Below are 19,369 nucleotides of genomic sequence, written 5' to 3' on the forward strand. Positions count from 1 at the left end.
TGCTTGGTTTTTCCACAAAATTAAACTAACCCTCACTGGGTTTTCCAATGGCTTCTTGCCAGAGTTTTCAGAATAAACATTCTGGGCTATTTGGTCTACAGAGGGCAGGTCTATACACTGAAGGATGAAAGTGGGGGTGATGGAAGGAGTTGAGCTCCTTCAGGTTCCAATTGCCACCAAAGATTTAAAAGCTAAAAGCAAAAGAGAAAATATCAACTTAATAAAAGGAAAATCAAACTGCCAAGATTTATTTTTTTCTTTCACAGAAAATACAGTATGTAATGTAAACACTGACATGTAAAATAAAGTACAAGGATCAGGAAGACAAATGAATTGAACAATACTCTTGCTTCAACACTGTAGTGCTTCCTGATTTCACTTGCAGCATGAATCTCACGGTTAAATAGATTATATACTGGAAAAATTAAAGGCAACATTCATTTAGATTTATCAAAACACCAGAGAGCCTCTGAAACCCAACAATGCCATATGGAAGTCAGATCTTTCTGTTGCAAAAAAATTACAGCTGAGCACATGTCCATTTATCTGTTTACCCAAGGCATTTAATGTAGGAGCCTAAGAATGAATTAATACATGAGCTTAATATGGCTATGGAGGCAAAGATTAAACTGTGCCTCTTTTTGCTCTTCAGAGAAAATAAAATTAACGAAATTTAAAGCAGAGCTGCCCAACACTGGCCAGAAGACAGCACAATCACGGTGAATTCTTATTTCAATAAATCCCACAAAATGCAAAACACAATAAAGGATTTCCATTTGTGCTCTGCCCAAATGGTCAATCCGGACCTAATGCTGCAGAATTACATGGGGTTTTGAAGGTTCTTTCCCAGAACTCCAAACTAGAAAAAATGACCCAAATAAATGGTTGGGATCAAGAACCACCTTGATTTAAAACAGAGAATCAGTTTCTACACTTGAATTCAGTAATAAAGAGTGTGGGCTTCACTTTTCTGTTATAATCTCAAGAGATTAAAATGAGTGGTCTTTCTTATCAGATGACACCTACCAGTTGACAGGTATACTTTGATAACAGATGCTACTACACAGACTGGTTCAGTAATAGGACTCAGTGTTGTGAGATCTGGGGTTCAGACAAGGCTGCTTAAGATCTAGAGATCAGAGAGCCCTGGAATTGCCAATACACCCAACTCCCTCGCTCAGCTCCATAATCAAAGGTTGTTACCAATAAGCTGTAGACCGTCATTCATTCCTTGATAGTCAACAATCTGTGGAGAAAAACGTACCTGAGATACTTTACAGTGAGCAGAGCGGTCAGCTCATGCTGAACACTGATTCTCTGGAGGAGAAATGCTACTCTCACCAAGTGTTTTGAAACTCTCTTCCCAGGCAAAGCTAACCTCCCTGTATTGCTGAGGTGGAGATGTTTTAACGCTTTTATGTATCATGTGAAAAACACCTTCACAACAAAAAACATTCATTTTTATATCCCTTACCTATCGAATTTGGCAGAGTGTTCTGCTATTTACTGTGCTCTCACTAAAGATATTCATAGAACAGAGCAAACCGAGATCAGGTTTTAAAAGGGATAGCAACCGATATTCCCAAGGAATACCTAGATTGATCATGACCTTTTTTGTGCTATATTACAGTAAGTTCTTGCTCAGAAGGCTTTTTTTTTTTTTAACATGCAACATGATAAAATGGATTATCACTGTACCACTTTGATTAGAAAAAAGCCACTCACCATGGACCTCCATTACTGTACTCTCTCATTTACCTTGGCAAAAAAAAAAAAGAGCTCTAGCCACTGTGAAGGACAGTGCACTATTACTGCAGGTATGGCAAGATATTTCACTAAAAATTCTCTATCCTATAGTCAGACCACATGTGCCAATATTTGCCTTGGGAAACAGTAATCAAGTATTGAAAATTAAATACAAAAATCTTTAAAGCAGCGAGTGGGACCCCAGTTTATCTTCACTCTCCAGTTATCATTGTTCTATGTTACCTAGACCTACTGACTCACAATTCTTCAACCCCTCCCCAGATATTCCTTTAGAGGGGATCTGAATGAGAAGACTCTTTATATGGTAACTAGCCATTTCTTCCCTTGTCACTTCTCCTCTCTTGGAATCAGTTCCTACTGAAAATCCCTTCTCTTTGAAAAATGAAAGATGGAAACTCTGAAAAATGAATGCATCCTATTTGCAGATACTAGACACAATCACCCTTAGGGAAATAAGGCACTGTAATGTGACCCCAGATTGACTATAGGAATGGAACTGGTATTGGATCCTGTGTGGCTGCAAAGGAGCTTGACTTCCAAACATGAGCACTACTTTCCTGCCACAGGCCAGGCTGCATCCCAGAGTACCGCGATGATGGTCTAACCAACAGGCAGACTGGAGGCTCCAAAGAACTCACAGAAACACAGATAAAATTCTTCCTTAAAATAGAAAGTTACGTTATCAGTTAGGTCTCTGGCCAACCTCATCATTCTTTCAAGTAATGTTTTCATAGTCAAGTGAGGAGTAGGGACGAGCACTGGATGAGAAGTTAGGCAACCCAGGTTCTGGTCCTAGCACTACTACTTATTGGCTGTGTGGCCTTGGGCAAGTCACCTTACCTCCCCCTGCCCCCTGCCCCATAGTCTCAGTTTCTTCATCTGTAAAATGGGGATAAAACCACTTGCCTTGTCTACCTCACGTCATGACTGTGAGGATCAAATGAGATAATGTGCAAGTGCTTTGTAAACTATGAAATACTGTGTGTAAAAGCAAAGTAAAGTATATACTTATGTTTTAATTAAGTCCTTATCATTGCCTATTTGACTAGAGGTGCCCCATGCAGGATGAGCTTTGCAATAGACATACTCAAAAACAGGTGCCATGAACATACACCGGTCTTTTTCACTAGGGTTGTTTAAAAAAGGGAGATTCTTAATTTCCTCAGAAATGGCCTAAGAATAAATTACTTTAAAATGTGATGTCATCCAAATCTACCAACTGATAGAGTTAATTTTCTCCACGTATGTCCTGTACAGTTATAGTCTGGTCTGTTGATACCTTTATACAGGGAAGTCTTGAATTCAAGAAACAGCATGCTAAAACTTAAAAAACAAACAAACAAAAACCCAAACCCATATAGTTACAGTTTGTTGTAAAGGAAATAAGATGAAAGCAAGAGGCATCCTATGTAATGAAATTAAGCCACAGTTCCTCAACTGGTTGCCTTTTTCCTGAGATACCTCCAGGGCAGGGTCCTGGTCCTGTGACGTGCTTTAGAAAAGCTTAGTCTTGCTGGAGGTGAGAAGGACATGTAGGCTGGCAATTAGGCTGCGCTCGTTTTCAGCACTAGGATTGGAACGAGAAGGTCTGCTAGGAGCTGCCAAAGAGCTTTGGTGGAGAAGCTCATACGGCCCAAAGGAGGCTAGTTCTTGGATGCCAAGCCAGAGTGTGTAGAACAGTTCAACACAGACATCCAGTCCCGGGATTTTCAGTTCTTCCTGAAAGCTGGTTCTACTCTTCTCCGGTCTAGTAAAATAATTGAACAGAAGAAAAACAATGAGATGTGGAGCAATGTATCTACCCGGACTTCAGGGCCTTTCTCCACCTAGCTGCACAAAGTGTACATGCAGAACAGAGACACACATTAAGAAGTGAATGTGATTGACTCTGACAAAGCCCAAAGAGCCCAGATTCCAGTATTCTTGTCAGACGGCTTTTATTACAAATGTTACAAATGATGACTTGGAGGGAGTCCTGTCAGTGGAATTACCAGTTAACAGGATGGTTGTCCTTTGGGGCCACAGGCATGGTGCTAACCTCCACTTTTCTTCCTGATTTGCTTTCCTTTCCGGGGTTTGAGGATGGTGTAGTTTGCATACACTGTATACTGATCTGACAGGAAGGGAACATAGAATGCCCGCAACAACTTTGAAGATCTGAAAAACAAGAGAAAAAAGAAAAGACAGAATTTTATCATTTGAGAGAATTTACTAATGTATTGAAAATGATTAAAGGAAATAAACGAAGCGCTATGGTGAGGATTATATTTTATACAAGCAGCACAGAAAAGTCTGTTATTTAGCTACTAGATCTTGATAAAAGACTTAATCAAGACCAAGTACCTTCTTACCTGCACCCAAATGATAGCCTCTCTATTAAGCCACAGGATATCCTTCAGAATAGCTCTAGGTCTGCACTTTGCATTAGAATTTGCCATAGAAAAATTCCAATTCAATCAAAGGACTGCTATTACAGAAATAAATTCTTAACACCTCAAAGGTTTCTGTACCTAAGAAACTGTAGAGATGCCAAAATGCTCAAATGATCCTGACTCTGGCTCTAAGTTTTCCTAGAGAGCTGGAGAAAACTGTGTTCTGGGCTTCCTGTGCGTACTGTTCTGGCAATTCTTAAGTCAAAGAGAGAATCCTTTTACTTTTTACTAAAATATAGATAGGAACAGCTAAAATCCTGAATTTCTCACAAGTTTCTAAAGAATGTGAAAAATACCTCACATTTATTGAATACCTAGTATTGAACAGGCACTGGGAAAAGTGCTTACACTTTTAAGGATATTATTTAATCCATCTGATAACCCTATGAGGAAAGTGATATTATCCCTATTTTATAGATGGGAAAATGAGACTTACATAGATTAAGTAACTTGAGCAGGGTTATTACACAGTAAGTGATAAAGCCCTCATTCAAATCCAGATTTGATTCCAGGTTCTGCACTCTTACCACTCTGGTTTATCCTGCATCCCAGGAACAGGCTAACAGGATTCATCACTCACTAGAAAAAGCGGCAGTGATAGTTTTAAATTCTATACGAAGTATTACTTCTTGACTATGGTTTCTGAGTCTACAAACCAAAAGTTGGCCCTGCAACTGCCAACCTAAATGAGGTAGCTGAAGGGTGTCCCACTGCCAGTCCTTTTCCAGACTCTCAACTTGTAAATGTCATGTCAACGTGGCATTTGCACTGGCAGCCTACCCCTGGGTTTGGCAGACTCCTGCAATGCCTGCACACAATGATATCGTGCTTGGCATACACACCTCTTAGAGATTCTCCCCAACTGGGATGCTGGCAGTGCTCTGTGCTCAACAGAGATGCACTTCACTTCAACAGCTAACAGCTCAAGGGCTCTGATAGAGAAAAGAGGCTTAGAAGAGAGACACACGAGATAAAGCAGGGCTCCTGCAAACAGAATGAACAGGAGGAGGAAGCACCTACCTCAGTCAAAAAGAAGTTAATTTATTCTTTCTGTCCGTGCTGCACAGATAAGGGGAAGGTCAGAACAGAAAGTTGTAAGCTGGAGCAAACTCCTGCAGGCTTCAGTGTAGTAAAGAAAGGCTAAACCGAATTAAACATTCCAGTTGACTCCACACTAAAAGCTTCACTAATACAGTCAGTATATATTTCCGGTCAACTCAGTCCTTGGTATAACGTTAGGTCCATTGGGCCCAATTTTACTTTCTTTTTGGAACTATTCCTTACTACTTGGGAGGATTGTTATTTCATAATTTTATTCTTCTTAGAGTCTTCCGAACAACAAAGGGAAATTATACTTATTATCAAAAATACAGTACAACTCATTCTATCTTGTAACTACCATATGGGTCCAGCACAAGCTTTTATAAATTTAAGCTGTATTATTGAATCTTAGTGGTCTTTTTTTTTTTCCTACATCTTGGATTATTTACAACTATGCTTTTAAAAAAAGACAAATGATAAGAGAAAGGAAGAGTGATGAAATCCCCAAAAAGGATGATGCAAAAGTGATTCAATTACATTATCCTTCAATTTTCTCACTGCACTGTCCAAAGTATGCGTCCTCTTTCAATAAGGTACAAAAGACTTGAGACACTGTCTTTGTAGTCTGCACTTAGCTTTAATTGAGCACAGCTGAGAGTTCAGAATTTTAAAATTTTCTGTCCATAATGCCAATGAGAAGAAAATTGACAGAGGAAGACATTTCACAATCAGACAAATCAGAAGATGAATGCAAAGAGACAAAGAGCAGCACTTAAGACTCTAATGATGATGGTAACATTTATCAAAAAGGCAAAATTTCAGACTATGAGTCTTTAGATGACCACATACTAGACAAATTTTCTAACTCAAGAAATGATGAGTGAACAGTATATTTCTAAGAACAAAAAGGAAATAGGTGTTCTCATTCAGTTAGTCATTCAACAGGAAGGACTTTGGAGGGATTCAGAATGAGCCTCCCCAAAGCGTACAGCTTTAGCATGCAGATTATTTTGAGTTAAGATAAGGCCCAAGAGACACAGGAAGAACTTTCTCCCTCCCCCTTAACTACCTAAAAGAATCTAGATAGGGAAGCTGGCTCAGAGAGAGAGGTATTACCAGAGATAATTTTTTATCTGAATGACATATCTGTGTGGCAGGGAAAACATCTGCCCTTCTTACTGTCCTGTGAATGACCCTCCTCCCCTCCAAAGCCCCAGGCCTCTATCCTGTTCCTTAGCTCAGGATGGCATATAAGCCTCAACTGCCTGAGGCTTGTCTTTGGGTCTCTTATTTTTATGGGGCTCCTGTACATATGAAATTAAATTGGTTTTTCTCTTGTAAATCTATCTTACATCAATTTGATTATTAGGCCAACCAAAAGAACCTAGAAGGGTAGAAGGAAAAGTTTTGCTCCCCTACGACTTCATCATGCAATATTTTGCAACAAGAACTTGGACTATCCTGTTATGCTAAAAGGGCATATGACTACATTCTTTTATCTTTTATGGGGTCTGTGTGCCAAATTCTATTTGATACAGTTCATGAGGGGACAAATGCTGAGGGCAGGTTAATATACAAAAGTGACTAGAAGGATACAGATAAAGAAATAAAAAATTCAAAAAATTGATCGATCATTTTGATTGATGTTTATAAATCTAAAGATGAAAGTGTTTAAATTATGGAGCAAAGAAGATACTTGTCTTCTCTTCAACAAAATTATGAGCCATTTAAGGTTTCCAAAAATTCTTCAAGTTTTGCATTTTGATAATACAAATGCAGGAAGAACCAGAAGTAACAAGCTAGAACCTATTAGAGATGTATCTGAAGTCTGGAACCAGTATTTTCAAGATGTATATATTCCAGGTTCATGCATGACAGTTGATGAGTAGTTAGTTGAGTTCAGAGGTGCCCATTTCAGGTGTGTATATTCAAAACCAGGAGAATATGGAATAAAGATTGGGGTTGCTACATTTATGTTATTATTAAAATTTCAAATGAAGTTTTTTTAACTATCCTTTCATTATTCTTATAAGTTATTTTTAAAATAACTAAAATATATGAAAACAAAAGGGGTCTATTGGGCCAAGACAGCAAATGGTGATGACTATTTTTAGGCTGATAGGTCATGCCAAGGAGTTCAATCTAAAAGATCATTTCAGAAAACTATCTTGGGCTATACATGGGACATAATCATCATCAAAAATACTGACCTCCCTAAAATGGAAGAAGGGCCACTATGCTTTACTGTTGAATGCAAAAGGCAAGCTGAAACAAAGGTAAAAAAATAAAAGAGATTGGGACAAAATATTTACCATACAATTAACAGAGGAAGAGTACCTAGAATATATAAAGTATTCCTGCATTCACTAAGACAAACAACTCAAAAGGAAAAAATGACAAAGGACATAAACAGAGAAAAGAAATGTAAATGGCCAATAACCATATGAAATAATGTCCAATTTTACTAGTAATTGGGGAAATGTAAATCTAGATACAATTTTTCAATAATCAGGTTTGCAAAAGTTGAAAAGTCTGACAGTATCAAACACCGGCGAGAAATTAGGAAACTGATATTGCCAGTAAAAGTGGAAACCTGAAAGAGCCATTTGGAAAGGCAATTTTAACAATACCAATTAAAACAAAAATTATGCAGTCCCTATGATATAGCAGATGACTTTTATTTTGTACTTTGCACCATATTGCTTTTTTTTAACAACCTACTTTGTTTTCCATTTGTTACAATAGAAAATTTCAAACATATACAAAAGTACATGAAATATATTACTTGTAATAATTTTTAAAAACCAGTAGACAGGAACTTCCCTGGTGGCACAGTGGTTAAGAATATGCCGGCCAATGCAGGGGACACGGGTTTGGGCCCTGGTCCGGGAAGATCCCACGTGCCGCGGAGCAACTAAGCCCGTGCGCCACAACTACTCAGCCTGTGCTCTACAGCCTGCGAGTCACAACTACTGAAGCCCGTGTGCCACAACTACTGAAGTCCATGCACCTAGACCCCGTGCTCCGCAACAAGAGAAGCCACCACAATGAGAAGCCCGCGCACCGCAAAGAAGAGTAGCCCCCGCTCACTGCAACTAGAGAAAGCCCGCGTGTAGCAACGAAGACCCAACGCAGCCAAAAATAAAAAAATAAATAAATACATTTACTAAAAAAAAAAAAAAAAACAGGGCTTCCCTGGTACATTTACTAAAAAAAAAAAAAAAACAGGGCTTCCCTGGTGGCGCAGTGGTTGAGAATCTGCCTGCCAATGCAGGGGACATGGGTTCGAGCCCTGGTCTGGAAAGATCCCACGTGCTGTGGAGCAATTAGGCCTGTGAGCCACAACTACTGAGCCTGCGCGTCTGGAGCCTGTGCTCCGCAACAAGAGACGCCGCGATAGAGGCCCGTGCACCGCGATGAAGAGTGGCCCCCACTTGCCGCAACTAGAGAAAGCCCTTGCACAGAAACGAAGACCCAACACAGCCAAAACTAAATAAATAAATAAATAAAAATTAAAAAAAAAAAACAAAACCAGTAGACAAAGTTTTAAATACAGGAAACCTCAAATCCTTAAAATGAACAAACAAAAAAACCCCTATGTGCTTACTATGTGTAGAGCTTTGTGTGCTAGCCCTGAAGCCTCTGTTCTCAAAGAGCTAATAATCTATAGTTGGAAGAAACAGAATATGAACGACGTAACCATAATGTAGCATACACTAAATACTAAATAGCTGATACAGAAGTTCAAAGTGCTAATACACATATTCAGAAGAGAGAACAAACACTGAGGGTTGCATAGGTGTGGAAGAAGCATTTACTATACATTATTCCATTTTGTCCATCCAACATTCCAAGGTACACTAGGCAGAAAAAAGCAACTTGCCCATCCATAACCAAATCTATAGGCAACTCAGGTTAAATGCTCTGTCCACTCAGCAACAACTGGAGAATGGCTTGAATAAATTCCAAACTCTAACGATCTACAAAGCCGTAGGAGATCTAGCCCTCACTTACCTGTCTCACCTCACCTTGTGCCATTTTCTTCCTTGCCCACCACACTCTCACCACACCAGCCTCCTTTCAAGTTCCTCAAAATTACAAGTTCTTTCCTAGTCTCAATGAGGATTTCAAAGTCCCACTGAATGTGTGGTTTGCAATAACCATCTTGCTAAGGACAAGCAGGTGTTTGTCCCAAGAGACCCAAGAAGCACTGGGATTCTCCCATGCTTCCTCAGTGTACAAGCGTAAGAAATTCGGCATCAAATTCTAGACAATGTGTTCAGGAAGCAAGGAGGCATTTCTAGTTAAGCCTGAACACAAAACTATATAAGAGGTGGGAACTAAATGTAAGGAGAAGTTAAGTAAAATTTATCATCAGTGGTTGGTACTGGAAAAATCCTTACTAGAGGATGAACCTTCTTTTCTCCTGCAGATTTTGCTTATGATTTTTAATAGCATTATCTATCTTTAACACCTAAAGCCACTAATTTCTTCCAGTGGATGAAGTGAGTAAACAATCAACACATACACTTCTGAGCTGGGACGGGAAGATTCTGTGATTTTTTTTTTTTAAACCAGAAGACCAAGTTGACGTGAATCCTTCATTTCTAATACTATAGCTGCTGTTCTAGATTAATTTCTTTCCCATCAGTAGCTTTAATATGTTAAGCATGACTAGGGCCTTTCAAATTGTTATATTGTATGATTGCTGGAAGAAGGGAAATCAAATTGGTTATTTGCCTTTGTGAAAGAAAAGAGCATTGGAATAACATGCATGTGCACACATTCAGACACGTGGAAACAAAGATCAGACTGAATCACAAATTAGAACAAAACTAATGCCGATCAAAACTCATACAATGTCTGTAATAACGTGAAATGCCAAAGTATTGCCCTAGGGAAGCACAGGCAGCATAATTGAGGGAGACGCAAAATATGTGCCTCTATCGTGGACACTGAAGTACTTCCCCTCCCAGTGAGAAAGTCACTCAGGCAATTCAAGGATGAAACAGACGTGAACAAAGCCATTGCCTGAACAGCATAATTAGCTGATCGCTCAGAATGTTTTCTCATTCAATTACCAGCCCTACTTATCAGGGCTGGGGAGCACTCCGCTGTGGAGATTGCAATCTGCTCTTGCTGACGTCAGTGGAAGACTGGCTGCCAGTCCCTGATGTCACCAGTTCAACAGACACAATGGAAACGCTGGGTCAATTTTTCGTTTTAAAAAGAAAACGTCCGAGTACTCAGGTTTTCTCTTTTATTTTTATCTATCTCTCTATCTCTCCATCCATCCATCCATCCATCCATCCATCCATCCATCCATCCATCCATCCATCCACCCATCCACCCATCCATCCATCCATTCAAACATTACTATCTGTGTAAACCTGTAGTCTGAGCTCACTGCCAGTTCTCTTTCTTTTTAAAGCTAGTTCCCTCTCTTTTTGTCTTTGTCTCTTGTTCTCTCTTGCACTTAGTTCACAGTTCAGTGACAGACTTCCACAAGCCTCAGAACAGAACTGGCCTTTCAGAGAAATCATCAGTTCTGAAGAGGATCTCAGAATTCCCTCAAGACTTAATCCTAGTCACAGTCAGTCTTCAGTCTCATATCAAGCCGTTTAAGAACTGCTCAAAAAGCTGATATGCAGCAAAAATGTGGCTGGTCTTTAATATTCTCTAATAGGAAATGGGGTGAGAGACATTACTCTCATGGTAAGTAAGACAGAGGTGACATTTATCACTTCTCCAAAATAAAGAAATGGACACAGGAGTTACATGCTGTATGTTCACTCTCCCCTAGAATATCAGTCCCTTGAAGACAGAACTTTACCTGTCTAACTGCTGTACTCCAGCTTTTAGAACAGGGCCATAGAAAGTGCTCAATAAATATCCTGTGAATGAATGAATGACTACACCCTGACTCTTAAATCAGAGCATCTAGTTTATCTCCCTCGCTTCTGGCAATATTCATCTTCTGCAAGGAAAAGGAAATATCAAAAATAATATGAAGCTCTTCTGTCTCGTCTCTTCTCAACCAATTCAGTCCTAAAGTCATCAGATGGGGCAGAGCAAAGTAGGAGTCTTCAGTGTGTGCGTGGGGAGGGGGAAGCTGCAGTGGCCATTGGGATCTTAGAGCACAAGTGAGATGCGGAGGGCATCCATATCAGCAAAGAGAATATATTTTTTTCCCCAAAAAGTTTTAATCTTTTTTTGGCGGGGAGGGAGGCTTCACATATCAAGGGTTTAAAAAACAAAATCTGGTAAAAGTAGGTGAGAAACACCTGTAGGACACACCTGTACAACACAAATGGCCTAAATGTCAGTAAAATAGTAGCCAGGGGAACCGACAGTGACTGAAGGAACAGGGAGAGGAGAGACAAGAGACAAAACCACAGAGAATGCTGAAGACTCTGACAAAGTGGAAAAAAGCATTCAAATCCATTTTAAAGCATCGTGCTGGCCGTACAAAGCATTTCTGCAGACCTGCATTTCTCAGTCCTTGCTAGGGCTTCATGGAGCTGATCAGATTACTCTCACACTCTATGTTTCGTATCATCTTCTGGTTCCTACTTCCTTTATTGCCTCGTTTTCCTCCCCTCCAGCCTCTCACTTTATGCCCCAGCAACACAGAACTACTTGCACCCTCCCATTTCTTACCTAGCAAAGAGAATATTAATGCAAAAGGTCAAGAAACCTCTCCAGGGACTTCCCTGGTGGCACAGTGGTTGAGAATCCGCCTGGCAATGCAGGGGACATCGGTTTGAGCCCTGGTCTGGGAGGATCCCACATGCCGCGGAGCAACTAAGCCCGTGAGCCACAACTACCGAGCCTGCGCTCTAGAGCCCGTGAGCCACAACTACTGAGCCCGTGCGCCACAACTACTGAAGCCCATGTGCCCTAGAGCCCATGTGCCACAACTAAGCCCACACGCTGCAACTACTGAAGCCTGCGCACTCTAGGGCCCACGTGCCGCAACTACTGAAGCCCAGGTGCCTAGAGCCTGTGCTCTGCAACAAGAGGAGCCACCGCGCGGGCTTCCCTGGTGGCGCAGTGGTTGAGAATCTGCCTGCTAATGCAGAGGACACGAGTTCGAGCCCTGGTCTGGGAAGATCCCACATACCACGGAGCAACTAGGCCCGTGAGCCACAGCTACTGAGCCTGCGCGTCTGGAGCCTGTGCTCCGCAACAAGGGAGGCCGCGACAGTGAGAGGCCAGCGCACCGCGGTGAAGAGTGGCCCCCGCTTGCCGCAACTAGAGAGAGCCCTCGCGCAGAAATGAAGACCCAACACAGCCAAAAATAAATAAATAAATAAAAATTAAAAAAAAAAAAAAAGAGGAGCCACCGCGATGAGAAGCCCACACACAGCAACGAAGACCCAACACAGCAAAAAAAAGAAAAAAGAAAGAAAGAAAGAAACCTCTCCAGGTTTCAGTTTCCACAAAATTTACTAAATCATCATTACCCGTGTGATCAGAATGACACTGTTTTCAGTGGGCATGTCCACAGACCCTGAGCATTCAATGAATACATTCACAGTTTTGACTCTTTGGTAGCAACCTCCAAAGATCCACACTATGTCATGACTTGGAAGTCTGCTGAGGAACAAACAAATCACATCACCACAAGACTGGTGTACGGAGTGAATCATTTCACTGCTTTGTGGCCTTGGCCAATCATCTGACATAAACAGCATAACCTCTTGACCAGTCACCTTTCACCAATATTCAGAATGCGGGAATTGAGAAAGAATTGGTATTAAGCAAGCGGTCATTTTCTGACGTTCAGTCCCACCAAGGTTGATGGAGAAATGCTCTTGACCAGCCTTTTTCCATCTGATAGCTACTTAGGAGTGAAGGGATTACGTGCTCCATCCACCATTCCTGTGGAGAAGACACTAAACAGTGTTCAAGAAGGTTTCTGTCCCTACTCTTTGGACCCTCATTTGAGCTACTTCTCTGGACAGGCAGTAAGTAGCACTGGAGGTCACGACAGGTGGATGATTCTGGCAAGTTTTAGAGACAGGAAATAATGAGCATACTTTAAAATAACTCAACAATCTTTTCTCTTCTTTTTTAGCTTAAAAAAAACAATTTATTATTTCTCCCAAATCTGTGGCTGACTGATGGGTTTTCTGTTTCACTGGGCTTTGGCTGGAATGTTCACGGCCAGCCATGGGCTGCAAGTTCAGCTAGATCTACAGGCCTTCAGTCCTCCTTTATGTGGGCTCCTCTCTCCACACAGCCTTTGGATTTCCTTAAGGGGTGGTACCTGGGTCCAAAGAAGGAGCATTCCAGGAGACAGGAAATAGAAGCCAATCAGCTACTCGACAATCTTTATTTTACCAAATAAGAGCATGAGAAACTTCTGAAGAAATTCTTATTTCACCTTTTTTTTCCTTCTTGCTTTGGCATAAATCCAGTTTTAAGAGCATGAAATACATCAAATAATTGATAAATATTTTCTGAGACCCTAATATGTGCTAGGAGTTGTGAGATTCAACAAGAGATGTTGTTCTAACTCACGAGAAACCTAGAACAAGCACCTCTGATGATGCCAGCTGCTTGGTCTAAGCTAGCTAAAAGTGGTGGCAGTTCTAAGACACTGTATGTATATACTCTTCAAGCCTGAGAGGCTCTATAGCATGGACCTGGAGAACAGACAGTCTCTTTCTGGAGAACTAACTTGACAACAAGTTGGAAAGCAGACTCTCTGAGCTTCAGAAAAACAAAACGATAATGATTAAGCAGTTGAAGAATACAGTGAGCAAAACACCAGTGTGTTCTGAAGCCAAATCTAGCCTGAGGTAGTAGTCCTGCCAGACAAAGGGTCTCAGGAGAGCAGCTGGGGAGAAGAAAAAAAGGACAGCCCCCAAACTGGTAAAGAAACAGAAAGTATAAGAGAATAACAAGGTGATAAAGAATTACAAAAGTACAGAAACTCTGATCGCTTCTTCCTTACAGTTTCTCAGTACTCTTGGCAGAGATGAAGGAGCTGAGGGCACCACTGTGACTGACGTGTAGGGAAAAGACAAGAGCACTTCAATCGCTGGTTGGGAGGGACCCAAAGGATCTGAATGCCATCTGAAGCATGTCAAACTGTTGGCCTAAAGCCAAATTCTGCCAGGGGGTGTAGTCTCCCTTTCTACCTGGGTAGCAAGAAGCCGCAGATGGAAACAGCCTGCTGGACTATTTTGGGCGCCATAGGTCTCTTCTGCAAGAAATCTCCTTCAAAAAAAATTTTTTTTTCCAAAAATTATCTAATTTGGATGAAGAACAGCATCAAGAGCTGTGATGTTTTTAAAACATGTCCATAAATCCTTTGACACCCCTCCCATCAATACGGGAAGTCTAATTCCTTTCCCCCTTGAACATGGGCTATTGGAGTGCCTTGCTTTCAGTGAACAGAATGATGTGGGAGTGATACTGTGTGAATTCCAAGGCTAGGTCATAAAAAACTATATAGCTCTTGAGACCCAAGCTCCTGAAAGCCAGCCACCATTCCGAGAGGAAGCACAGGCCACATGGAGAAGCCACTTGTAGGTGTTTTGGCCAACAGCCCCAGCTGAGAGCTAACCAATAGCCAGCATCAACGGCTAGACACGTGGGAAAGCCTTTGCGATGCCTCCAGTCCCCACCACCATCTGATGGCCAATGTGTAAGAATCCGGAGGAGCTGAAGAACTGCCGAGCTGAGCCCAGTCAGTCCACAGACCCATGAGAGAAAACAATAATAAATAACTGTTGTCCTTTTATACCATTAAGTTTGGGATGATTTGTTACACAGCAATAACTGGAACAAGAGTTCCCAATTAATTTTCACTTTACAGTGGTTTTCCAGTGGTCTTCTTATCTTCCAGAAATAAACTGTTCTGCTTACGCTGGGGTTAGGGCTGGGGACACGATGGCTGCCATGAACTAGACTACGACACAGAACCAAAATGGATACAGGTGCCATGTACCCTTTAGGCCTCACAGCTGCTGGATTCACTTCTTCTCGGATGTTAAAAGGAGAGTAATAGTCTCAGTAAAAAAAACCTCCATGAGAATCCTGTGCTGGGCACTGAAAGAACACAAGCTGCAGATGCTATCACCACAATCCCCACCTTGCTCTACAGAAATCCTCTGACTAGAAAAGGCCCCTCTCCTACCATACTAGCTGAAGATGTGAAGTTCTAACTCTTTGCTTGCATCTACCTGTAATCATGAATTTGGCAGGGCTTTGAAATCCTGTCCTATTTAAGTCTCCCCAAATTATCTCACAGCCTTAGTCAGGCAAAGCCTAAAATTCAGCTGGATGAGGCTAATATGCTCCAAAATGGGGAAGAAGAAAATATCACAATCCAAAAACCAAAGGTGAAAGCAAAGCAAGCAAAACAAAAGGGACCTATAATGAAGGAGGAGAGAGTGGGTGGAAAGTGGCTGTGCAAAGCACTGGCAGGGCCTCCCAATTTGTTTCTAAAGCTACAAACAGGCTCTGTTGCTCAGGAGGCCAACTCCAACATCCTGGAGAGGCATTTCCCACCAGACTCCCTCAGCCAAATATTCTCACCACACTTAGAAAGGAACCCACCATTGAGCTGGCAAGTTATTGCAACAGTCTCCCTTCACTCCTCTCTGGGGAATCTCAAAGTAAGCATTACATCCACCCACTTGTCCAGCTATTTTACACAAGTAGCCATTATACCATGCTTCAAAGAAAGAAAGAAAAAAATCCTCTCATTTTAGAAACTTTGTTGTATGAGATGTCCACAGAGTAACAAATGTGTCTGGTTTAAAAAGTGATATTTCAACTAGTTTAGCCCCCATATCTGGGAAGTTTGATAAACCTTAATAATATTAGCCAGACACAGACATAGCAAACGTAGGGAGAGGAAGCTGCAGCTCTGGTACCAGCTACGCGCCAGGGGAGACAAGAAGATGGTTATCAAGATCTTATGCCTGGATCTTCTCTCAGACTAATGGGATCTGGGGTCTCCAGTCCTTTGATAAAGCAGAGCAGAAGCCTAACAGGAAAAGAGTGGATGGGCATCTGGGCTGCTGTTCTCCCAGACGGGCTAACAACATTCAGCCCTATTTGTGAGTCCTTCTCCAATAGTCCAACAGTAAGGGCCTTGCTTATCTTCCAACAAGTTCAACAGAAAACACGCCTCTTCACATATTCGTAGGTGTACAGAATTCCTAAATTTGCACCAGTCACAATATTGTCCTAATAGGTTTAGGCTGCCTCCCCCGGGGGTTGAGTCTCCACTGGCATACACTCAGAGTACAATTTTTTTATGTGCTGGTACTGTCTTCAAACTAGACTCATCACTTCCCTTTCAGAGAGCTAAGACCCAATCCACGCTGCAGCACCAAGAAAGGTCCACAGATTATCAAATAAGTAAACTATGGGCAAATCCACATGGTAAATATGGACTGTGGGGCAAAGGAACTACATCTATGTGCTCCATTCTCCCATCCTGCTTTTTGGAATAAGCTCTTGTACCCTGGCCACATTACAACAGGATGACCACCTATCTCAATTCGCCCAGGGCAGGGCCCCTTTCACTTCTAAAAGTGTTCTGATTTGGATGATATATTATGGATCACTTTAACTAAAAGCAAATTTAAATCAAAGAGGTAAATTAAACTTTTCTTTTTTTCTTTTTTTTTTTTTGGCCATGCCTCGTGGCTTGCGGGATCTTAGTTCCCCAACTGGGATCGAACCTGGGCCATGGCAGCGAAAGCGCCGAGTCCTAACCACTGGACCACCAGGGAATTCCCTAAACTTTTCTTTATGGACCCTCAGGCCCCTCATCCAACAGGCTTCTTTTTATTTTTACACCTGTGCTCATGCTTTCTTCTCCTTGAATTACAGACGTGATTCTACCCTCTCTTATCACTGGTACAAATCCTCTTTTTCCTTTAAGCCTCAGCTCAAGCACCACCTCCTTCAGGAAGCCTTCACAGGCTACAGGAGGTTAGTACACTCTAACCTCCACAGTTCTAGCACACAACCTGGCACCATCTATGGTCTTTCAAGGTGTTTTTGTATATGTAACTACAAAAGCTGTAAATTATTCAAGGGTAAAAATCTGTGTCTAATTGCTTCTCTTGTACCCCTTAAATAATCTAGCTCTGTGACAAGGACATAATAGCTATTCAATAACTATTTTCTGATTTCCAAACCTGCTTAACCAGCTGGCTTCAGGACATAAAAGAAGACTCCAGGGACATCCTGCCGCTGACTCCTTCTCTCCCAGCACCCTGTACTCTTCTCTTAAAGTACTTAACATCGGTTGTAATTCCAGATTGATCTGTATGGTTATTTGTTTAATGCCAGCCTCCCCATTATACTGTAGGGTACAAGAGGACAGGGAATTTGTGTGTTCTGTTCACCACCATATACTTAAGCTCCATCACAGTTCCTGGCAGTGTTCAAAAAATATCTGCTGATTAGATGGATGTCATTTAGATAGACAGATAGATGGATAAAGGAAGAAAGAAAAAATGATCTCCAAGTGAACTCTAAAGAAAGCAGATTTAAATTTTAGGGACTTACACAGATATAGAAAACAAACTTATGGTTACCAAGGGAGAAAGGGGGTAGTGGAGAGATGGATTGGGAGATTCAGGATTGACATATATACACTACTATATATAAAATAGATAACTAATAAGAACCTACTTTACATTTGGTACTGTATATATGTCAATGCTACTCTCACTTCGTCCCAGCTTACCCTTACTCCACCCCATGTCCTCAAGTCCATTCTCTATGTCTGCATCTTTATTCCTGTCTGGGCCCTAGGTTCATCAGAACCATTTTTTTTGATTCCATATATACGTGTTAGCATATGGTATTTGTCTTTCTCTTTCAGACTTACTTCACTCTGTATGACAGACTCGAGGTCCATCCACCTCACTACAAGTAACTCAATTTCGTTTCTTTTTATGGCTGAGTAGTATTCCATTGTATATATGTGCCACATCTTCTTTATCCATTGATCTGTCGATGGACACTCAGGGTTGCTCCCATGTCCTGGCTACTGTAAATAGTGCTGCAATGAACACTGTGGTATATATCTGTTTTTGGATTATGGTTTCCTCAGGGTGCTAGTGGGAAGCAGCTGCATAGCACAGGGAGATCAGCTCGGTGCTTTGTGACCACCTTAGAGGGGTGGGATAGGCAAGGTGGGAGGGAGGCGCATGAGGGAGGAGATATGGGGAAATATGCATACGTATAGCTGATTCACTTTGTTATACAGTAGAAACTAACACAACATTGTACATTGTAAAGCAATTATACTCCAATAAAGATGCTTAAAAAAAAAAAAAAAAGGGGCTTCCCTGGTGGCGCAGTGGTTGAGAATCTGCCTGCCAATGCACGGGACACGGGTTCGAGCCCTGGTCTGGGAAGATCCCACATGCCGCGGAGCAACTGGGCCCGTGAGCCACGATTACTGAGCCTGTGCGTCTGGAGCCTGTGCTCCGCAACAAGAGAGGCCACGACAGTGAGAGGCCGGCGCACTGCGATGAAGAGTGGCCCCCGCTTGCCACAACTAGAGAAAGCCCTCGCACAGAAATGAAGACCCAACACAGCCATAAAAAAAAAAAAAGAAAAAAAAAAAAGAACCTACTGTATAGCACAGGTAACTCTACTCAATACTCTCTGTAATGACCTGTATGGGAATAGAATCTAAAAAAGAGTGGAGTGGATATAACTGATTCACTTTGCTGTACAGCAGAAAGTAACACAACATTGTAAATCAACTATACTCCAATAAAAATTAATTTAATTTAATTAACACAATAAAATGAAAAAAAAACCTGGAAAAAAATTTTAGGGGCTTCAACATTTGAGAAACTAACCTGCTTACATTTCTAAAAAGATCATGTGGTGGTATGTCACAGGCTTATGAAAACCTCCTTTCCTCAGGAAGAGCTAGATAATAAACAGGTAGGCCTGCAGCCCCACCTGATCTAGGGTCTAAGACATGAGTGACTGACTATTACGTGTGGATAGTACCATTCTTTCTCCTTGTTATATAAATTGCTAAAGTACAAAAACCATTGTTTCAAGAAGACAGAGGAAACATTAACAGCCCCATTCAATAGGCTCAAAGGCATTCCAGGGTCAAGCTCCCA

The 19,369-nt window shown here is 41.4% G+C and overlaps 1 protein-coding gene across 5 annotated transcripts in view; it reads right to left on the bottom strand.

Annotated features, from left to right (window-relative positions):
* Positions 1-221: 221 nt before the first annotated feature.
* ALG9 (ALG9 alpha-1,2-mannosyltransferase) overlaps positions 222-19,369 on the bottom strand; it is a 96,779-nt gene continuing 77,631 nt past the window's right edge. For 4 of the 5 annotated variants that reach the window (XM_068554240.1, XM_068554237.1, XM_068554239.1 and 1 more), the window contains 2 exons: positions 3,806-3,924; positions 222-3,514 (listed from right to left, as the gene is read on the bottom strand). In XM_068554240.1, the coding sequence (XP_068410341.1) occupies positions 3,477-3,514; positions 3,806-3,924 (157 nt within the window). In that variant the 3' untranslated portion in view covers positions 222-3,476. Of the gene's footprint in view, positions 3,515-3,758; positions 3,925-19,369 lie in introns of all 5 variants that reach the window. The other variant, XM_068554238.1, reaches the window with a different exon arrangement.

The sequence above is a fragment of the Eschrichtius robustus genome, chromosome 11 (genome assembly GCF_028021215.1).
Source record: "Eschrichtius robustus isolate mEscRob2 chromosome 11, mEscRob2.pri, whole genome shotgun sequence".
NCBI lineage: Eukaryota > Metazoa > Chordata > Mammalia > Artiodactyla > Eschrichtiidae > Eschrichtius > Eschrichtius robustus.